The 14,605-nt window shown below is 33.2% G+C and overlaps 2 protein-coding genes and 1 long non-coding RNA gene across 3 annotated transcripts; 1 reads left to right on the forward strand and 2 right to left on the reverse strand.

The window, feature by feature from the left end:
- Positions 1-380: 380 nt before the first annotated feature.
- LOC107643184 (4-coumarate--CoA ligase 2) lies at positions 381-5,664 on the reverse strand. The gene is made up of 6 exons (XM_016346767.3): positions 4,135-5,664; positions 1,879-2,077; positions 1,380-1,525; positions 1,183-1,250; positions 982-1,084; positions 381-834 (listed from the first exon to the last, which is right to left on the reverse strand). Exons 1-6 carry the CDS (start codon positions 5,215-5,217, stop codon positions 709-711), a joined length of 1,725 nt encoding a protein of 574 aa, XP_016202253.1. The 5' UTR covers positions 5,218-5,664; the 3' UTR covers positions 381-708.
- A 3,855-nt stretch (positions 5,665-9,519) lies between these two features.
- LOC148563509 (uncharacterized) lies at positions 9,520-11,838 on the forward strand. The gene is made up of 4 exons (XR_015883654.1): positions 9,520-9,698; positions 9,791-9,845; positions 9,934-10,062; positions 11,565-11,838. It is a non-coding gene; the product is annotated as an uncharacterized LOC148563509 (long non-coding RNA).
- Positions 11,839-12,321: 483 nt separating this feature from the next.
- On the reverse strand, positions 12,322-12,561 carry LOC107641738 (uncharacterized). The gene has a single exon (XM_021123244.2). The coding sequence runs from the start codon at positions 12,505-12,507 to the stop codon at positions 12,322-12,324; it is 186 nt and encodes a 61-aa protein (XP_020978903.1). The 5' UTR covers positions 12,508-12,561.
- Between the last annotated feature and the right edge of the window lie 2,044 nt (positions 12,562-14,605).

Below are 14,605 nucleotides of genomic sequence, written 5' to 3' on the forward strand. Positions count from 1 at the left end.
ACAAAGTGTCTTTGTTGACTTTATTCCAAAGTCCAAACTTAATCGTGGAGCTAGCGTGTGTTTTCCTTTGTTGCTTTTGGTACATGGATATTTTTGTTTTCATGTTAAACTAATTGCTTTGGCTTTCCTTTCCATATTTCAACCAAGCATTTTTATTAATGATTTACAGTATATTATAAGGTATCTATCAAAACCGTTTACAATGACCAATTATAAGGTACCGTTTTCTTCACCAACACTCCAAAGTAGTTTTTCCTGTATACATTGTCAAATGTCAAACTTTGACTCTCAATAGAGACTAATCCAATCTCTTTTGTCACAATCTCTTATGCCTCACGGAAAAAAACATTTTTTAAAAATCATTTAGAATACAAATAACATTCGAAGGGCAACAAATAATATTATTAATAACAATAATAATAACAATTATATTCCGAATTTTAGTGATGTAAAATCACCTAACTACAATCAAAAGTCTCTCAAACAAAAAATTACAGCAGACAACAGAGGAGTAAAACCGTCTTCACATGAAAAGAATACAATTGTTTATTTGCTTCTCGTATTGGCTTTGTGCCATGAAGCATTAAATCATAAGATTACAATTATGGAACCCGTGATGCCCCAAAAGAAGAGAGGAAAATAAAAAGAAAAAAAGAAAGAAAGAATAAATATAGAATATACTGCAAAGACAAAAGTTCTATGAAGCGTCTAGGGCTTAAGGGTGGTGGTGTTTTCTAGCTTTGCTCTGAGGTCTTTCCTTAATATCTTTCCTGATGGAGACTTCGGAATTGCATGAACAAAGTACACTTTGTGTAGTCTTTTGTAAAACACTACCTGTACACAACAAACACCGCATACTTTAATTTCAATAACAATCTCTCAAAATATCAAGGTTGTCGAATTTCCATTAAATTCATATGGCTTTTAATTACATATTGAGTTCAAAGCAGCCAAAAGTAATAAATCATTTAACTTAATTACCTGTTTAGCTATGAATTCCTTTACAGACTCTTCAGTGAGTTCAAAGCCATTAGATCTAACCACGAATGCAACAGGAACTTCACCAGCAGCAACATCCTTTTGCCTGTTATAAAATTGATGATATTAGTTATGTTACTAGCTAGAGTTCCACTGTATTAGTAAATTAAATAATAAATCAAGATTCAAGGAAATTAAACTTACGGGACAACAGCTGCGTCTGCAATAGAGGGGTGGCTTACAAGAAGGGCTTCAAGTTCTGCAGGGGGCACCTACAACAATCAAACATCAAACATTTTATTTATAAGCATGAGTCATGAGGTGTTGTTACAATATACTTTCTGTTTACACAATTTTAATGAAATGTATTACATGCATCAGTTAGAGAATAATTTCAGTACCTGGAAACCTTTAAATTTGATGAGTTCCTTGACCCTGTCAACGATGAAGATTTCATCATCATCATCTACATAACCAACATCACCGGTATGCAGCCAGCCATCCACATCGATAGTTGTTGCTGTTGCTGTATCATCGTTCAAATACCCTACAAGGAATTCAAATATTTGACATAGTTATAAATAAGCACGTGTATCGGAGTTCATCATAATAGGATTTGAACATTCTAAATTATAATTATAATCACTCACAGACAGATATAAGAAGAGTTTATTTACAATTTTATTTCTTAAAACACACTTCATCATATATCATTTATAAAAAAAATTTATTTTATTGCTATTTGTAAGACTCGAATTTAAAACTTTTTAGTTAAAATATATCAGCTAATTTTACTTTTATTATTTTTATATATATTTACTAAATAAAAAAGTAAACTAATATGCACATTGATACTCATTGATACACTACTAAAATATAATATACATATGGTGATCATACCTTTCATGATTTGTTGACCACGGATGCAAATTTCACCAGGTTGATTATAACCAAGAGAGCAACCAGTTTCAGGGTCGACGACCTTAAGCTCAGCATTTCTAACAACAGTGCCACATGAACCTGATTTCGTTGGGAATGGTTGCTTCGCAAAGCCCAAGCACATGGACAGCACTGGCCCTGCCTCTGTCATCCCGTACCCCTATAATAATTCTTAAATAAATCATTACTTCGAACGTGTAATATATAATTAAATAAATACCAGATCCCTAGGTCCACAATTCTCATCATAAACATGCATGTTGACACCTATCCAGTTGTTTTATCATTTTTTTAATTATTATTTCCCACATATTTGCTTAGCAGCAGTCACGAGCTAATTAGCAAATAGAGGTTTGGAATCAGTACTAATTTACTAATTGACATAATATTAGGGTGTTCATCACATTGGGTATTTCGTGAAATAATTATGTTTACACAATAGAATTATTATATATAAAGAATTTATTTTGTCGATTTTGCAGATGAGCTGTCTACAATGCTACATGGAAAAGAATCTTATGTGTTATGACCTGTTTTGTCATTTTTGGGCGTGTCTGTGGTGGTGGTTATTTTTTCTTTTGGACATTTTTTCTTATTTTTTCTTTTGGACATTTTTTCTCCTCAAATGGGACTCGATAGAGACTAAAGATCTGATATCTAATTTTATATATGCACTATTTATATATATAATTTTCATATATTTTTTTATTAAAAATGCTTGATAAAAGAAAATAAAAATTATTTATACTATAAAAAATATATTAAAAAGTATAAAAATAGTATAATATTATTTTTAAATTTTAAAATAAGTTTAACAATTTTCGTTTAACATTTTATGAAAAGATTATGAATATTTTAAAAGCCTGTTCAAACTTGTTATACATACGTCGATTGATGCTTAAGTTTAAGATTAACTTAAATTGACCGATTAAAGAAAAGGTAAAATCTTTGACTGGCCAATACAAGTGTTTGGGGAAGTTGGCAGTTGGCACTTCATCATGGAGCCAAGTCAACTACTAACAAAACTATGACCATGAGGATCACGTTGCCAAGTTTGACAGGTAAGTAAAACGTTTTATAATACTATTAAAATAAAAAATATAATACTATTTTCATTTTCAAAATAAATGATGAAAGACCAAAATAAGCTTATATCTGGTAAGAAGTAGTTATTGGAAAGACATCATCATTTTTGTCTTTTAAGCTAATTTATTTTCCTAACGGGGGGTATATAAAGACATAAAAAGGAAGAAAACTATTGTCTTAAAGTATAAATCCATCTAAAGCAACAAACAAAAAACACGAGCGCTTTTTGCCTTTTTCCTACTCGTGAACCATGAATCAATGATAACTAGCACCTCATATATCCCCTTTTGTGTAATAGGGAATTCCACATATCCCGTGAATAATTCTACTTTCAAGGCCCACTTTTAATTTCCTCTCCACCACAATAATTGTTTATTATTATTTTTTCAAGATCATGCTTAAAAATACTAGTTTAAATTATCTATTTTAATATTATTTTCCTTTATAACATTTTAAAAATAATTGTTAGCTAAATTCTATCTTTTATTATCAATTATCAATTTAAGGGAAAACAGTCAACTTTGATTCTTCTCTCCCTTATTCATCTCCTCTTTAACTTGGAGAGATAATTCAATTCAATTCAATTTCCATTCCAGTTCATTCCAAACACACACTTAAGCTAATCTCCAAAATAAGAGCCATCATAAAGTTTTTGGTCCCCAAGAACAGGCCGGATGCATGAACAAGAGGTTATTGTTGTTGGGGCTTTGGAATGTACGTGGGAGCAAAGAATTCAGTTGTGTATTAAATGAACGCAATCACCAAATCAATAAAAAATAATTAAATAATTAAATTTCATTTTGGTTCTCAACCTTATGATTATAATATAAACAAAATTATTCACGTGAAAATATTAAATATTTTTATGTGAATATAATAAAGATTTGATATATTTAATTAAATTATTTAACATAATATAGTCACCAAAAAAAAATTATTTAACATAATATAATTCAATTTAGCCTTCAAATCTCAAAAGCTGTAATTACTAAGTCCATAAATCAAGGATTTAATTGTTACTTTTAAGAATTTTGAGAACCAATTTCAATTGGAATATGGGCAAAATTTTCGATTTGGAGCACAAAATGAACATTTATCCGGGGAAAAAATAAAGGAAAAAAAAAAGCTGACCTGTCCCAAAACAGCTTGAGGCACCCTGCTCCGGAGAGCCTCTTCGAGCTCCTTGCCGAGCGGCGCCGCTCCGGACAACACCAACCTTATAGAGCTCAAATCATACTCCGCCACCATCGGATTCTTTGCCAGAGCCAGCACGAGCGGTGGCACCACCATCGCCACCGAAACCCTGTACCTCTGAATGAGCTCCAGCAACGTTCCAATATCGAACTTCTGCATCAGCAACACGGCGCTTCCAGCTCTCAAAGCACACAACAGAACACTGTTCAGAGAGAATATGTGGAACAGAGGAAGAACGCAGAGAAGAACGTCCTCCGTTTTCAGGTACAGGTTAGGGTTTTCTCCGTCGACCTGTTGAGCCACGCTCGTCGTTAAGCTCCTGTGCGTGAGAACCACTCCTTTCGGGAGACCGGTTGTTCCGGAGGAGAACGGCAGCGCCACCGCGTCGTCAGGGTGGATCTCAACCTCCGGTAGGTCGTTCTCGTTTCCCTCGGAGATCGCTGAGAAGTGCAGGCAGTTCTCCGGCGGATCGTCGACGGTTACGACCTTGAAATCCTCTCCGATTTTGGCGGAATCGCTGTCTCGGAGCTTGTCAACGTACATTGCCTGCGTGATGACGAGCTTGGCCTTGGAGGCGGTGATCTGCTTGAAGATCTCGGCGGGAGTGTAGAACGGGTTGGCGGTGGTGGCGACAGCGCCGATCATGGAGGCGGCGATGAAGGAGAAGACAAACTCCGCTGAGTTCTGGAGGAGGATCATGATGACATCGCCCTTGGTAATTCCGATGGCGGACATGCCGGCGGCGAGTCTCCGGGAGGCGTGGTATGTTTCGCCGTAGGTGTAGGTTTTTCCGGCGGAACCGACGATGAGACATGGACGGTCAGAGATTTCATTGAGTCTTTGGAAGCAGAAAGAGTGGAGAGGAAGGTGGTTGGAGAGGGGTATATCGGGTAATTTAGACTTGAAGATGTGGACATTTTGGGGAGAAGAATTGGGTTGTTGGGTTGGGTCAGCCGTCCTTTGCTGCTGCTGTTGTTGTTGGGTTTGGGTGCTGTCAAGAGAAGGAGCTACTGACAACATGGTGTGTTAATTTGTTATTGCAACAATGAGAGAGAAAAGGAGAGAGGAAGTAGTGAAATAAACGAGTATAGGTGTATGTATATGAATATGAATAAGAATAAAAGTGTTGAAGAGCAGAGAAGGGTGTTAGGTGAGAATGAGTGATGGCACAAGCTAAGAGAAGAGAAGAGAAGAGAAGAGAAGGAGACGTAAGTAGACGAGGGAATGGAGATGGGGCAGCCACGCTACCATTTGTTGTTCAATATTGGCGCACACACACCCCTACCTACCCCCTTTTCCCTGTCTTTTTCTCTCTCACTCCCCTCCCCATCTACTTCCAGATTTCAAGTTCTCAACTACCTCCCCTAGGGGTGTCAAACTATCAATATGAATTAAGTTTCTCTTATTATAGTATGTAATCAAAATTTATTATTATTATTATTATTATTATAATAAAGTTGATAGATATTAAACTCATATTTTTTTATTTTTATAATTTTAACAAGAATTTTATTATAATTTTATTATTTTTAATTTTAATATAAATTTAATTTAATTTTTTTATTTTATCAATATATTTATAAATTATAAAATAATTAAATATTTTTTGATTAAAAAATTAATTTATTGTAGTTCAAGTTGAATAGAGACGACTCTAAAATTTTAGAGTATGAATAGAATTAAAATTAAAAAGTTTTCAATCGACAAATAAATAAAATTAAATTTTAAAAATAATTTAAATTTACGGATAAAATTAGAGTGGAATTTAAATTCTACCTTATATCAATTTTTTCTCTCCTTCCACTCCAAATCATTTCTCATCTTTATTACTAATTCAATAAATATTTCTTGAATTTATTTCTATAAATAAATAAAAATATAAAGTGAAAAAGTAAAAAAATAATATTATTAGAATAATCTTTTTTTTTTAATGATAGGTTCTAATCCGTACTCAAATAATTTAGAAACAACGTTATACCTCGAAACTATTAGGTCAAAGTCGGCATAACTAATCCAAAGAGAAAGATCCGCGATATACTTTTATACTGGCCGCAGGAATCTCGGAAGCACAATGGATGGATACTTGATGCATTTTCGAGATAAATTCCAATGCAGACGACCTATATAAGCGTGTGGGGGGTTTTCACCCACATGAAGGGGAGACTGTGTACTTATATTCTTTTAATGAAGGATTAATGTTGCAAATCTTCAAACAATAAAATTTACCTACATCCCTGGATATCAAAAATCTGATTTGAGTCCATTTCATTTAGAGTTGCCATTGTGGTCATCAGAGAGTGATTCAGATTTCAGAACTTTTTCTTTTAGTCATAGTTTATTATTTGGTAGATTTTATATCTTGAATAATTTGATTGTACTTTACTGTAGATTTACATGTATTATCATATGATACGATGTAGTAAATAAATGATGAGAAAGGACCAAATCTTTTTGAGTTGTATTTCGCCTACTTATTTTTTCATGTAGAAAAGACGACATTAAACATAAGATTAGGTGACTACTTAATTAAGATTTATTGAGGGATAAATGATAAATAATTATTAGATATTTTTATTTTATATTAAGTTCTCATTTTAATTTTACACAAGTATCAAGACAATCATTGTATTTAATTGAAAATATAAACAATCAAAAGATAAAGACAAAATTATCCTAAATTCTATCTTTTAAATTTTTCTTCATATCTAATATTAGAAGATATAATATATAAAAAATAATTGATGACTTCTTGAAGTTAGAAAATGATACTTTATTTGTAACAAAACTAAAAATAAAAAGAAATTGAAGGAATAGATCACAACTGATTTTTTTTAATAAGTGCTTTTGGAATTATACATTAAAAAGAAAACTTGATTTTGTCATCGATATTTATTTCAGAGATAACAAGATGAGATCTCTTAAATATGGTCTTCTAGAAACCAAAATACCAAACGGAAGCTACTCCAGAACCCTAGTCCAAGTGAAGAGTGAGGCAAGTCACTAACTGTTGAGGAATGATTCCGAAGCTCTAATGTTTTTGTGCCCATATGTTACCTTTATTCCTATTGGACAAGTTAATTATCGGCCGTCACCACCTTAACTTTATGCGAGTGATCTCGTGTTGAGGAATGATTCCGAGACTCTAATGTTTTTGTGCCTATATGTCACCTTTTTTTCTATTGGATAAATTGATTATCGGTCGTCACCACCATAACTTTATGCGAGTGATCTCGGAAGTATCGCCAGTTGCCGCCTTAACTTTATGCAAGTGATCTCGAAAGTATCACTAGTCGCCGCCTTAACTTTATGAGAGTGCCACCTTAACTTTATGCGAGTGATCTCGAAAATATTGCCAGTCGCCGCCTTAACTTTATGAGAGTGATCTCGAAGGAAAACCCGTACCGTGAGATTAAATGTGAAGAGTATTTGGGTTTGTTGTGTGGTACTTAGGATGAGGAGTTGTTCAATCCATCTGACAAAAAAAAAATTTGCAAGTGATACGTTTCATGGTAATTTCAGTTCCACGTTTTGGTCCATGCCCAAGGTCCCATGTGCTCTGTTTCATCCAATTTGTGATTCCAGATTTACATTAAACTATCATGTTTCCACAAAGGGGTAAACATGGGATAGATAGTAGAAAACACTAGAGACAAAAATTGAGTTATTCTTATTTTAAAATGCATAGTATACCAAAGAGACTTGAAAGCTTAAACTATGACCCTATGACTATGAGACATAAATGCTTCACCCATTCATTTCCTTGACTTTCATCACCTTGTAACTTTATGCGAGTGATCTCGGGAGAATACGGCGGTATGAGATTAGTATTTGCAGAAAGATAAAGGCTAAAAACTACTAGATACAAATGAAGACAGATTTAAGATATTTTTGTCCTTGGCACTTTAGAAAAATATCTTCACACGTCACCACGAGTGACAAGCACCATATGAATGGCATTCAAGAACCATCTAAAATTATACAATAGAGTGGTTGGTAACTGTTGAGAGATGGTTGTGAAACTAGACAATTTTATTCTCAAGTTTTCTTAATTCGTGCCTTCTTGAAACTTCATGCAAGTGATCCCCACAATTGAGTTCACGCCGTCTTGAGACTTCATGCCGGCAATCCCAGAGGGAATTTCGTAACCAGTAACATAAGATTAATGCTTCAACAAATTTAAACCTGCAAGCTAGCTAGTGTTCGCCAACAGATTTTGGCCAAAATTATCACACACACTCGTATGGTTTAATTTTGATGCACTATCAAAAATAAAAAGTTTGAACAGGTGTTCAAGTTTCTCTTGTCAAATCATTTGAAGTGTTTTGAGTGAATCACCCAATACCTTGAAAATCTTACCAATAGAAATATGTGGTTGAATGGCAATGTAAGACTCGTACACTGAACTAATGAAAAGAAAAATGACATATTCAATTCTGATATTACTTTATGTTCTGTCTTTAGAATAGAGCCTCTAAATGCTTGAGGTATTTTTACATGCCACCACAAGTAAAAAGGAAATATCCTAATAACACTCTAAAGCTTAACTAAGAATGCATATCAATCAATGAACCGAGAGATGGTTGTAACTTAAATATTCAGCCACCATGTTTCCTTAATTCTTGCAGTCTTGTAAGTTCATGGGGATGATTTCAAAGGAAATTCCAAGTTGCTTTAAAAAATATATATATCTAAGCTCATTTGTTAGATGAAGCAGACAAACGACACATCTAATGGGAATGTTTATTAACGATACATAGATAGACACACCAGGAGATAATGTGAATTATTACAACTATAGGTGCATCAACATGACTAAATATATAGTTAATATTATTCCCAAAAGTGTTTTATCTTTGTGTCAAAATTGTGCACCAACAATGGAACTGTATAATTAACAAGCCACAATAAGATGATGACTATATCAAGAATAGGTAAAGTACCATTAAAATTTATAGGCATAAAATTCCAGGTATATTACATAATTCTGACGACCTTAAAAACAGATTTCTTGTCCAGTCCCAAAATCTATTCAAGATTAATGAATGAGTATATTATACATTTCTTTAATTTGTAATTTCTATAAACCCTGGTTAAATTAGTAGATAATTAGTCAATAAATTAGTTTTTAATAAGGAGGATTAGAAATGCGAATATTATATCAAATTAGGGTAGAGCTCATCAAAACGAGAATTTTGACACTAATTTCGAAGAAAACGGTTTAAGATTGGGCCGAACAGGCCGAACCGATTGAACCGGGCCCAAACCGGGCCGTAGATCCAACCGAACCAATATATTAAATGAACCCAAGCCCTTCTCTCCCTCATTTCAGCAGAAAATGAAGCAGAAGGCTTCCAGGGGAGAAGAGCGACGAAAGTTTCCCGAACCTTTACGGTGAATTTCAAAATCCCGTAATTCCTCCGTTCGAGCTCCGATCGCCGCACCGTTTGCGGCCATACGTTCACCGCGTCGAGCTCTACATTTCTACTGGAACAATTTCATTGGTAAGCTACTAAACACCCCCATCCACTCCTTTCCCCCAATTTTCACTAAATTAAGTGGAGGTATTGAATTTCTTTGCTTTTTGATGTTTTAGGATCCAATTAGCTTGAGAAAAATGTTCACTCTTGCTTATGTGAAGCTTGGGTAAGGTGAGGATACGATAATTCTATTTTATTTTTATTGAATTTGAGCTTTGAGTATTAAATTGGATATATATGTGTTATGAATGTGTATTAGGTTGTGAATAAATAATTGGAGCTTGAAATTGTAAATATTGGAACTTGGAGGAAGCAGATTAGTTGAGTTTTGAGGGGCTGCCTTAGTTTTGAATAAATAGCTTTGGTCGTTACGTGGAAATCGGCCAAGGTATGGTTTAGGTTTCTTGCATTTAATATATAATGTTCTGTGAAAACTTAGGCTAGATAACCATAGGATAAGTTGGAATGCAGGTGTATGTTTAATGTTTAGTAATTTGTCGATGAATATATTTGGTTGAAGTTTATTGGATAATTAGTTATTAATTTTGGATGGTGAATGTTGTTATGTTAATTTGGAGAGAATTATGGTTGAATGTTATTGTTGATGAACATGGTTGGTTTGGTGCTTGTTGATTAACTAATGATTTGGTAAATTATTGATTTGAGGTATAACTATTGTGGAGGTTGTTGTGATAATGAGGTATTTTGTGTTAGAAGCCTAGGATTAGTGAACTATGATCTTTAGTTAAATTTTGATTGTTGGATTTGAATATTGTATGAGTATAATTGTTGATCTAAGGTAGATTTATTGTGGTGACTGTTATGATGATGAGGAAGGGTATGTTGAATTAAAAAAAAAGCAGGTTTGGACCCAAAAAGGGTGGAAAAGTCCGAGTTTTAGAGGAGATGTTGTCGAAATTTTATAAAATTTAGAGATTTTGTTTATATGATTATTTAAAAATATTTAGATTCAAAGGTTATATGGTTTGATTTAGAGTTATTAAGAAAATGAGCATGTTTTAATTTTGATTTATTTAGAAAAGAATGAATTATATTTTGAATTGGAACTATTGATGGACGGAATGGGAGGTGTGATAATGAAGGATAATGATTGAATATGATTGACGTATAATGATGAATGAGATGCGATTGAGAATGATGTGGATGTTGATGAATTATAATTGAATTATTTATATGGCTTATGAATTTGAATAATTTGAGATATGAGATTCCCTGGATCAAGTGCCGTGGCTTGCCACCACGTGTACCAGGTTGAAAACGCGATACTCTGTTGACCCTACGACGTAAGTGTGACCGGACACTATATAAATTCTCGGGAATGTTACCCCCATTGAGCAATATTGATTATTTGAGAAAAAGCTATGCATAGACTCTTGGGGATGCACGTCGGGGGACAGTCTAAGGACAATTCAGACTTGTCGGGTTGGCTAGATAACCGACAGATGAGCCTCATCAGCTATAGGACAGGCATGCATCATATGCATATTACTTGAATTACTTGCTTGTGTATTAACTGTGTGTGCCTAAATGTACTCGCCATGTTAAACGTATATTTGTTACCTGCAGTACTTGTAACCTTCTTGTGCATGCCTTTGTCTGTTTAGTTATCTGTGAAAATGCATGATGGAGTTGGAGGTATGGAGGAATGGCAGAATGGGATTTAGATTTAAGGTTAAGTTAAGTTAGGTTTAAATATCCTTAGTAAACCACCTTTTATGGCTTCTGTTAATACTTTAAGCTCTATAATCTGGGTGTCGGCGTTCTAGGATTGCCTCTGGCATTTCCAGGACCTTATATATTATGTGTGTGGCACCTTTACCATACTGAGAACCTCCAGTTCTCATTCCATACTATGTTGTTGTTTTTCAGATGCAGGTCGAGAGGCATCTCGTTAGGCGTCTGGACCCTTGAAGCGAAGTGGTTACAGGGTTATTTTGTTATGCTATGATGTGTATATATGTACTTGGTTTTCTCTCCGCATAACTTGTTCTTTTGATCCTCCTAGAGGTTTATAGAGAGGCAAGATTGTGTATATATATTTTTTGGTTTTGGGATATGTATGTATATATGTGTAAATATTCTCCGGCCAGTCTTGACTTTGCAGGCTGAGTTAGGAGCTTGTTATTTTGTATCTTTGTCATTCTATTCCTACTTCTGTCATCTTATGTTTAGTAGTTATGATTTTCTTAGCACGCAAGTCAACTCGTTCCTTGAGCGTTGCGCTTTTATTTTGCGATTTTTATTCCCTCTATTCTTCAAGGCTCCTAGCATATTATAATTCTTCTGCTATTATATATACTCATTTTATTTTAGAGGTCGTAATACCACATCACCTCTGTTTTACGACTTAAGCGTAAAGCTTTGTGTGGTAGGATGTTACAATTTCAATGTAGGATTCCAAACATGGAAGACAAAGGAAAGATAACACTTCCCATTAAAAGAGTGAAAAAAGCTCTTATAAATGCTAAGAAATATCCTCTAACACCCTTCCATTCATTTCGATATACCATATACTTTTGTTAACAAATTTATTTGACCCTAAATATCATTGAGGAAAACAAAACAAAGAAGAGATTATCATCACAGCAATATGAACCTGATTCTGGAGTAGCGCCATATAGGGGAACTAATCGTAGTTATCATCATCAAAACCCTTCTTCTTAGGCTTGCGATATGTTTCCTCAACTTGCTTTGCCTTGTGCAAGGTAGTGTCAATTAGCTTGGTAATGTTAGGAACTTGATAATTTTGAGCCACATAAATGCCACAGACTGTCCCTGCTATGAATGAGAAGCAACTCCTGATTATACCCATCAGTACCGGCTCAAGCGATTTTCTGCTGTTTAAATATCCAATATCTACAAAAATCACTGCCAGAAATCGCCATATCAGATACAATGTCCAAAACAGACTCACTTTTGTTTTTCCAAAATACATTTACACTAATAAAGCATACAATTCAATTCAGAAAAGAATTCCAAAATCTTTACAAAAAAGTAAAGCCGTCGATTGCAACTCATGATACCATCTGAATTTTACCTACACGCTTTAATATTAGAGGTTCAAATCCTGAAGTTGCTTGGTGAGATTTTCACCTTATAATTACCTATTACCCCAAAATTTCATGATCATCTTTTCAAACCAAGGTAATAATATTTATTTTTCTTTAAAATAAAGTGTATTTAGGCAATGTTTATACTATATACACCAAATCACAAATACAATGTCCATAATATTAGACCTGTGTAAAACACAATATAGAAGAGATGCTCTTTGAATCCCTATCTTCCCAAATAACCCTTCTATTTGCATAAATTGAAATGATTTATCAAGTATGAAATTCGACTGTACCAGAACATCTTTTTCTTTTCAACTTTCACTCAATCCGAAAAATAAGAAAAATTATACTGTACAATGACTGAAAAAACAAAATAAGGAACAAAGAAAAAACCGTACCGTAGCTGAGGATATTGAGTTGGATTTGAAAACTTGGGCGAAATTCCAAAACCCTAAAGGCGATGAAGGGAAGAAAGATAGTGACGGAAAACTTATGCACCGCCCTGTGAATCCCTGAATGAATTTCTGATAGTCTGATTTGATTTTCAACTTGTTTCGAAACGCACCGTTTTAGAACTTTTTATTTTTAAGAAAAATATAAGTAACAAACAACATTTTTGAATAATGTGTGAACAATGTAAATTAACATGGTTAAAAGAGCAAATTATAGTTTTAAATTTAATTAGTAGTATTAAAATAGGATGTAGTGTATTTTTATTTGATTGGTGATTGTTCATGTTCAAAATAGTTATTGTTTACCTAGCACTCTCTTTTTTTTAATATTGAGATTATGGTGGTGTTTTTAAATAACATGAAGAGTTGGCGTATTTTTTTTTGTATGGATGATCACAAATTTAAAGCGTGAATTTTAATTTCTTTTTTTTATACCACAAATCTGAGGGTGATTTGTGGTTTTATTTTTTTTTTAAAAAAAATACAAATTTGTGGTTTATAATTTTTTTTCACAAAGCTGACTCACCGATTTGTTTATCCCTTAAAAAAAGCTTCAGTTCACACAAATTTGAGAATCAGATTTTTCTATTATCCCAAATCTAATCCTAAGTTTTGTTTTCAAAACAAAACTGATCCTTCAATTTGTGAATTTCAATTTTTTTAAAAAAATTATCTCCATATCTATAAAAAACAATATTTTTTTACAATTGAGCATAATACATTTTAAATTTCCATAACTAAAAAAATTACCCACCGTTTTAATCGTGTAACGGTCAAAAAGTCAAAACTATTTTTGCTTGCGGTGCACGTTACTATACATGTGGCCAAGTTTGGTTCATGGTATGCCAACTTATCGGGGGTGCACTATAATACCTTTTCTATGCTTGATCACCCATGCTCCATCAGCGTCAAGATCACTTTTTCTTTTATTTATTTATTTTTTATAAAGTATATCTTTAATTATGGAAATACAATATATTTTATGATTGGTGGTTCATAACTTCATATTGCGACTTATTTTATTATGGTGAAAACTCATGTGCAGTTAACTTCACGTGAATTTGATAATTGAAAACCATTAAATAATTTGACTGATTTAACTATATTTTTCAACTTTACGTAAAGTTGACTGTATCTGAATTTCTACCTTTAGTTATTTTGTACCAATGAATACCTTAACTGTATAGAGAAATTCTAATTGTCAACCGATTAAATAATAATCACAAAATTAACTAGACATTATAACTTAACTTTAACCTTAAGAGACATCATTGATTTATAATTCTTAAACCAAACTTAAAAATTAAAATATATAAAATGTACAATTCTCATTTGAAATACCAATAAAAAAAGGTAAATAAATATACACCTACAATATTACAAAAGAAGAAAAGAAAATGAA

Source organism: Arachis ipaensis, chromosome B5 (genome assembly GCF_059453495.1).
Source record: "Arachis ipaensis isolate K30076 ecotype BB chromosome B5, ASM5945349v1, whole genome shotgun sequence".
Lineage (NCBI taxonomy): Eukaryota > Viridiplantae > Streptophyta > Magnoliopsida > Fabales > Fabaceae > Arachis > Arachis ipaensis.

Bases quoted from the DNA above. Each gene is read 5' to 3' on its own strand.
- LOC107641738 (XM_021123244.2), bottom strand. From the start codon at position 12,507: ATGGGTATAATCAGGAGTTGCTTCTCATTCATAGCAGGGACAGTCTGT.
- LOC107643184 (XM_016346767.3), bottom strand. From the start codon at position 5,217: ATGTTGTCAGTAGCTCCTTCTCTTGACAGCACCCAAACCCAACAACAA. The intron at 1,526-1,878 runs GTATGATCACCA...AATTCCTTGTAG, and splicing joins TGGTCAACAAATCATGAAAG to GGTATTTGAACGATGATACA. The intron at 1,251-1,379 runs GTACTGAAATTA...TGATTGTTGTAG, and splicing joins TCAAATTTAAAGGTTTCCAG to GTGCCCCCTGCAGAACTTGA.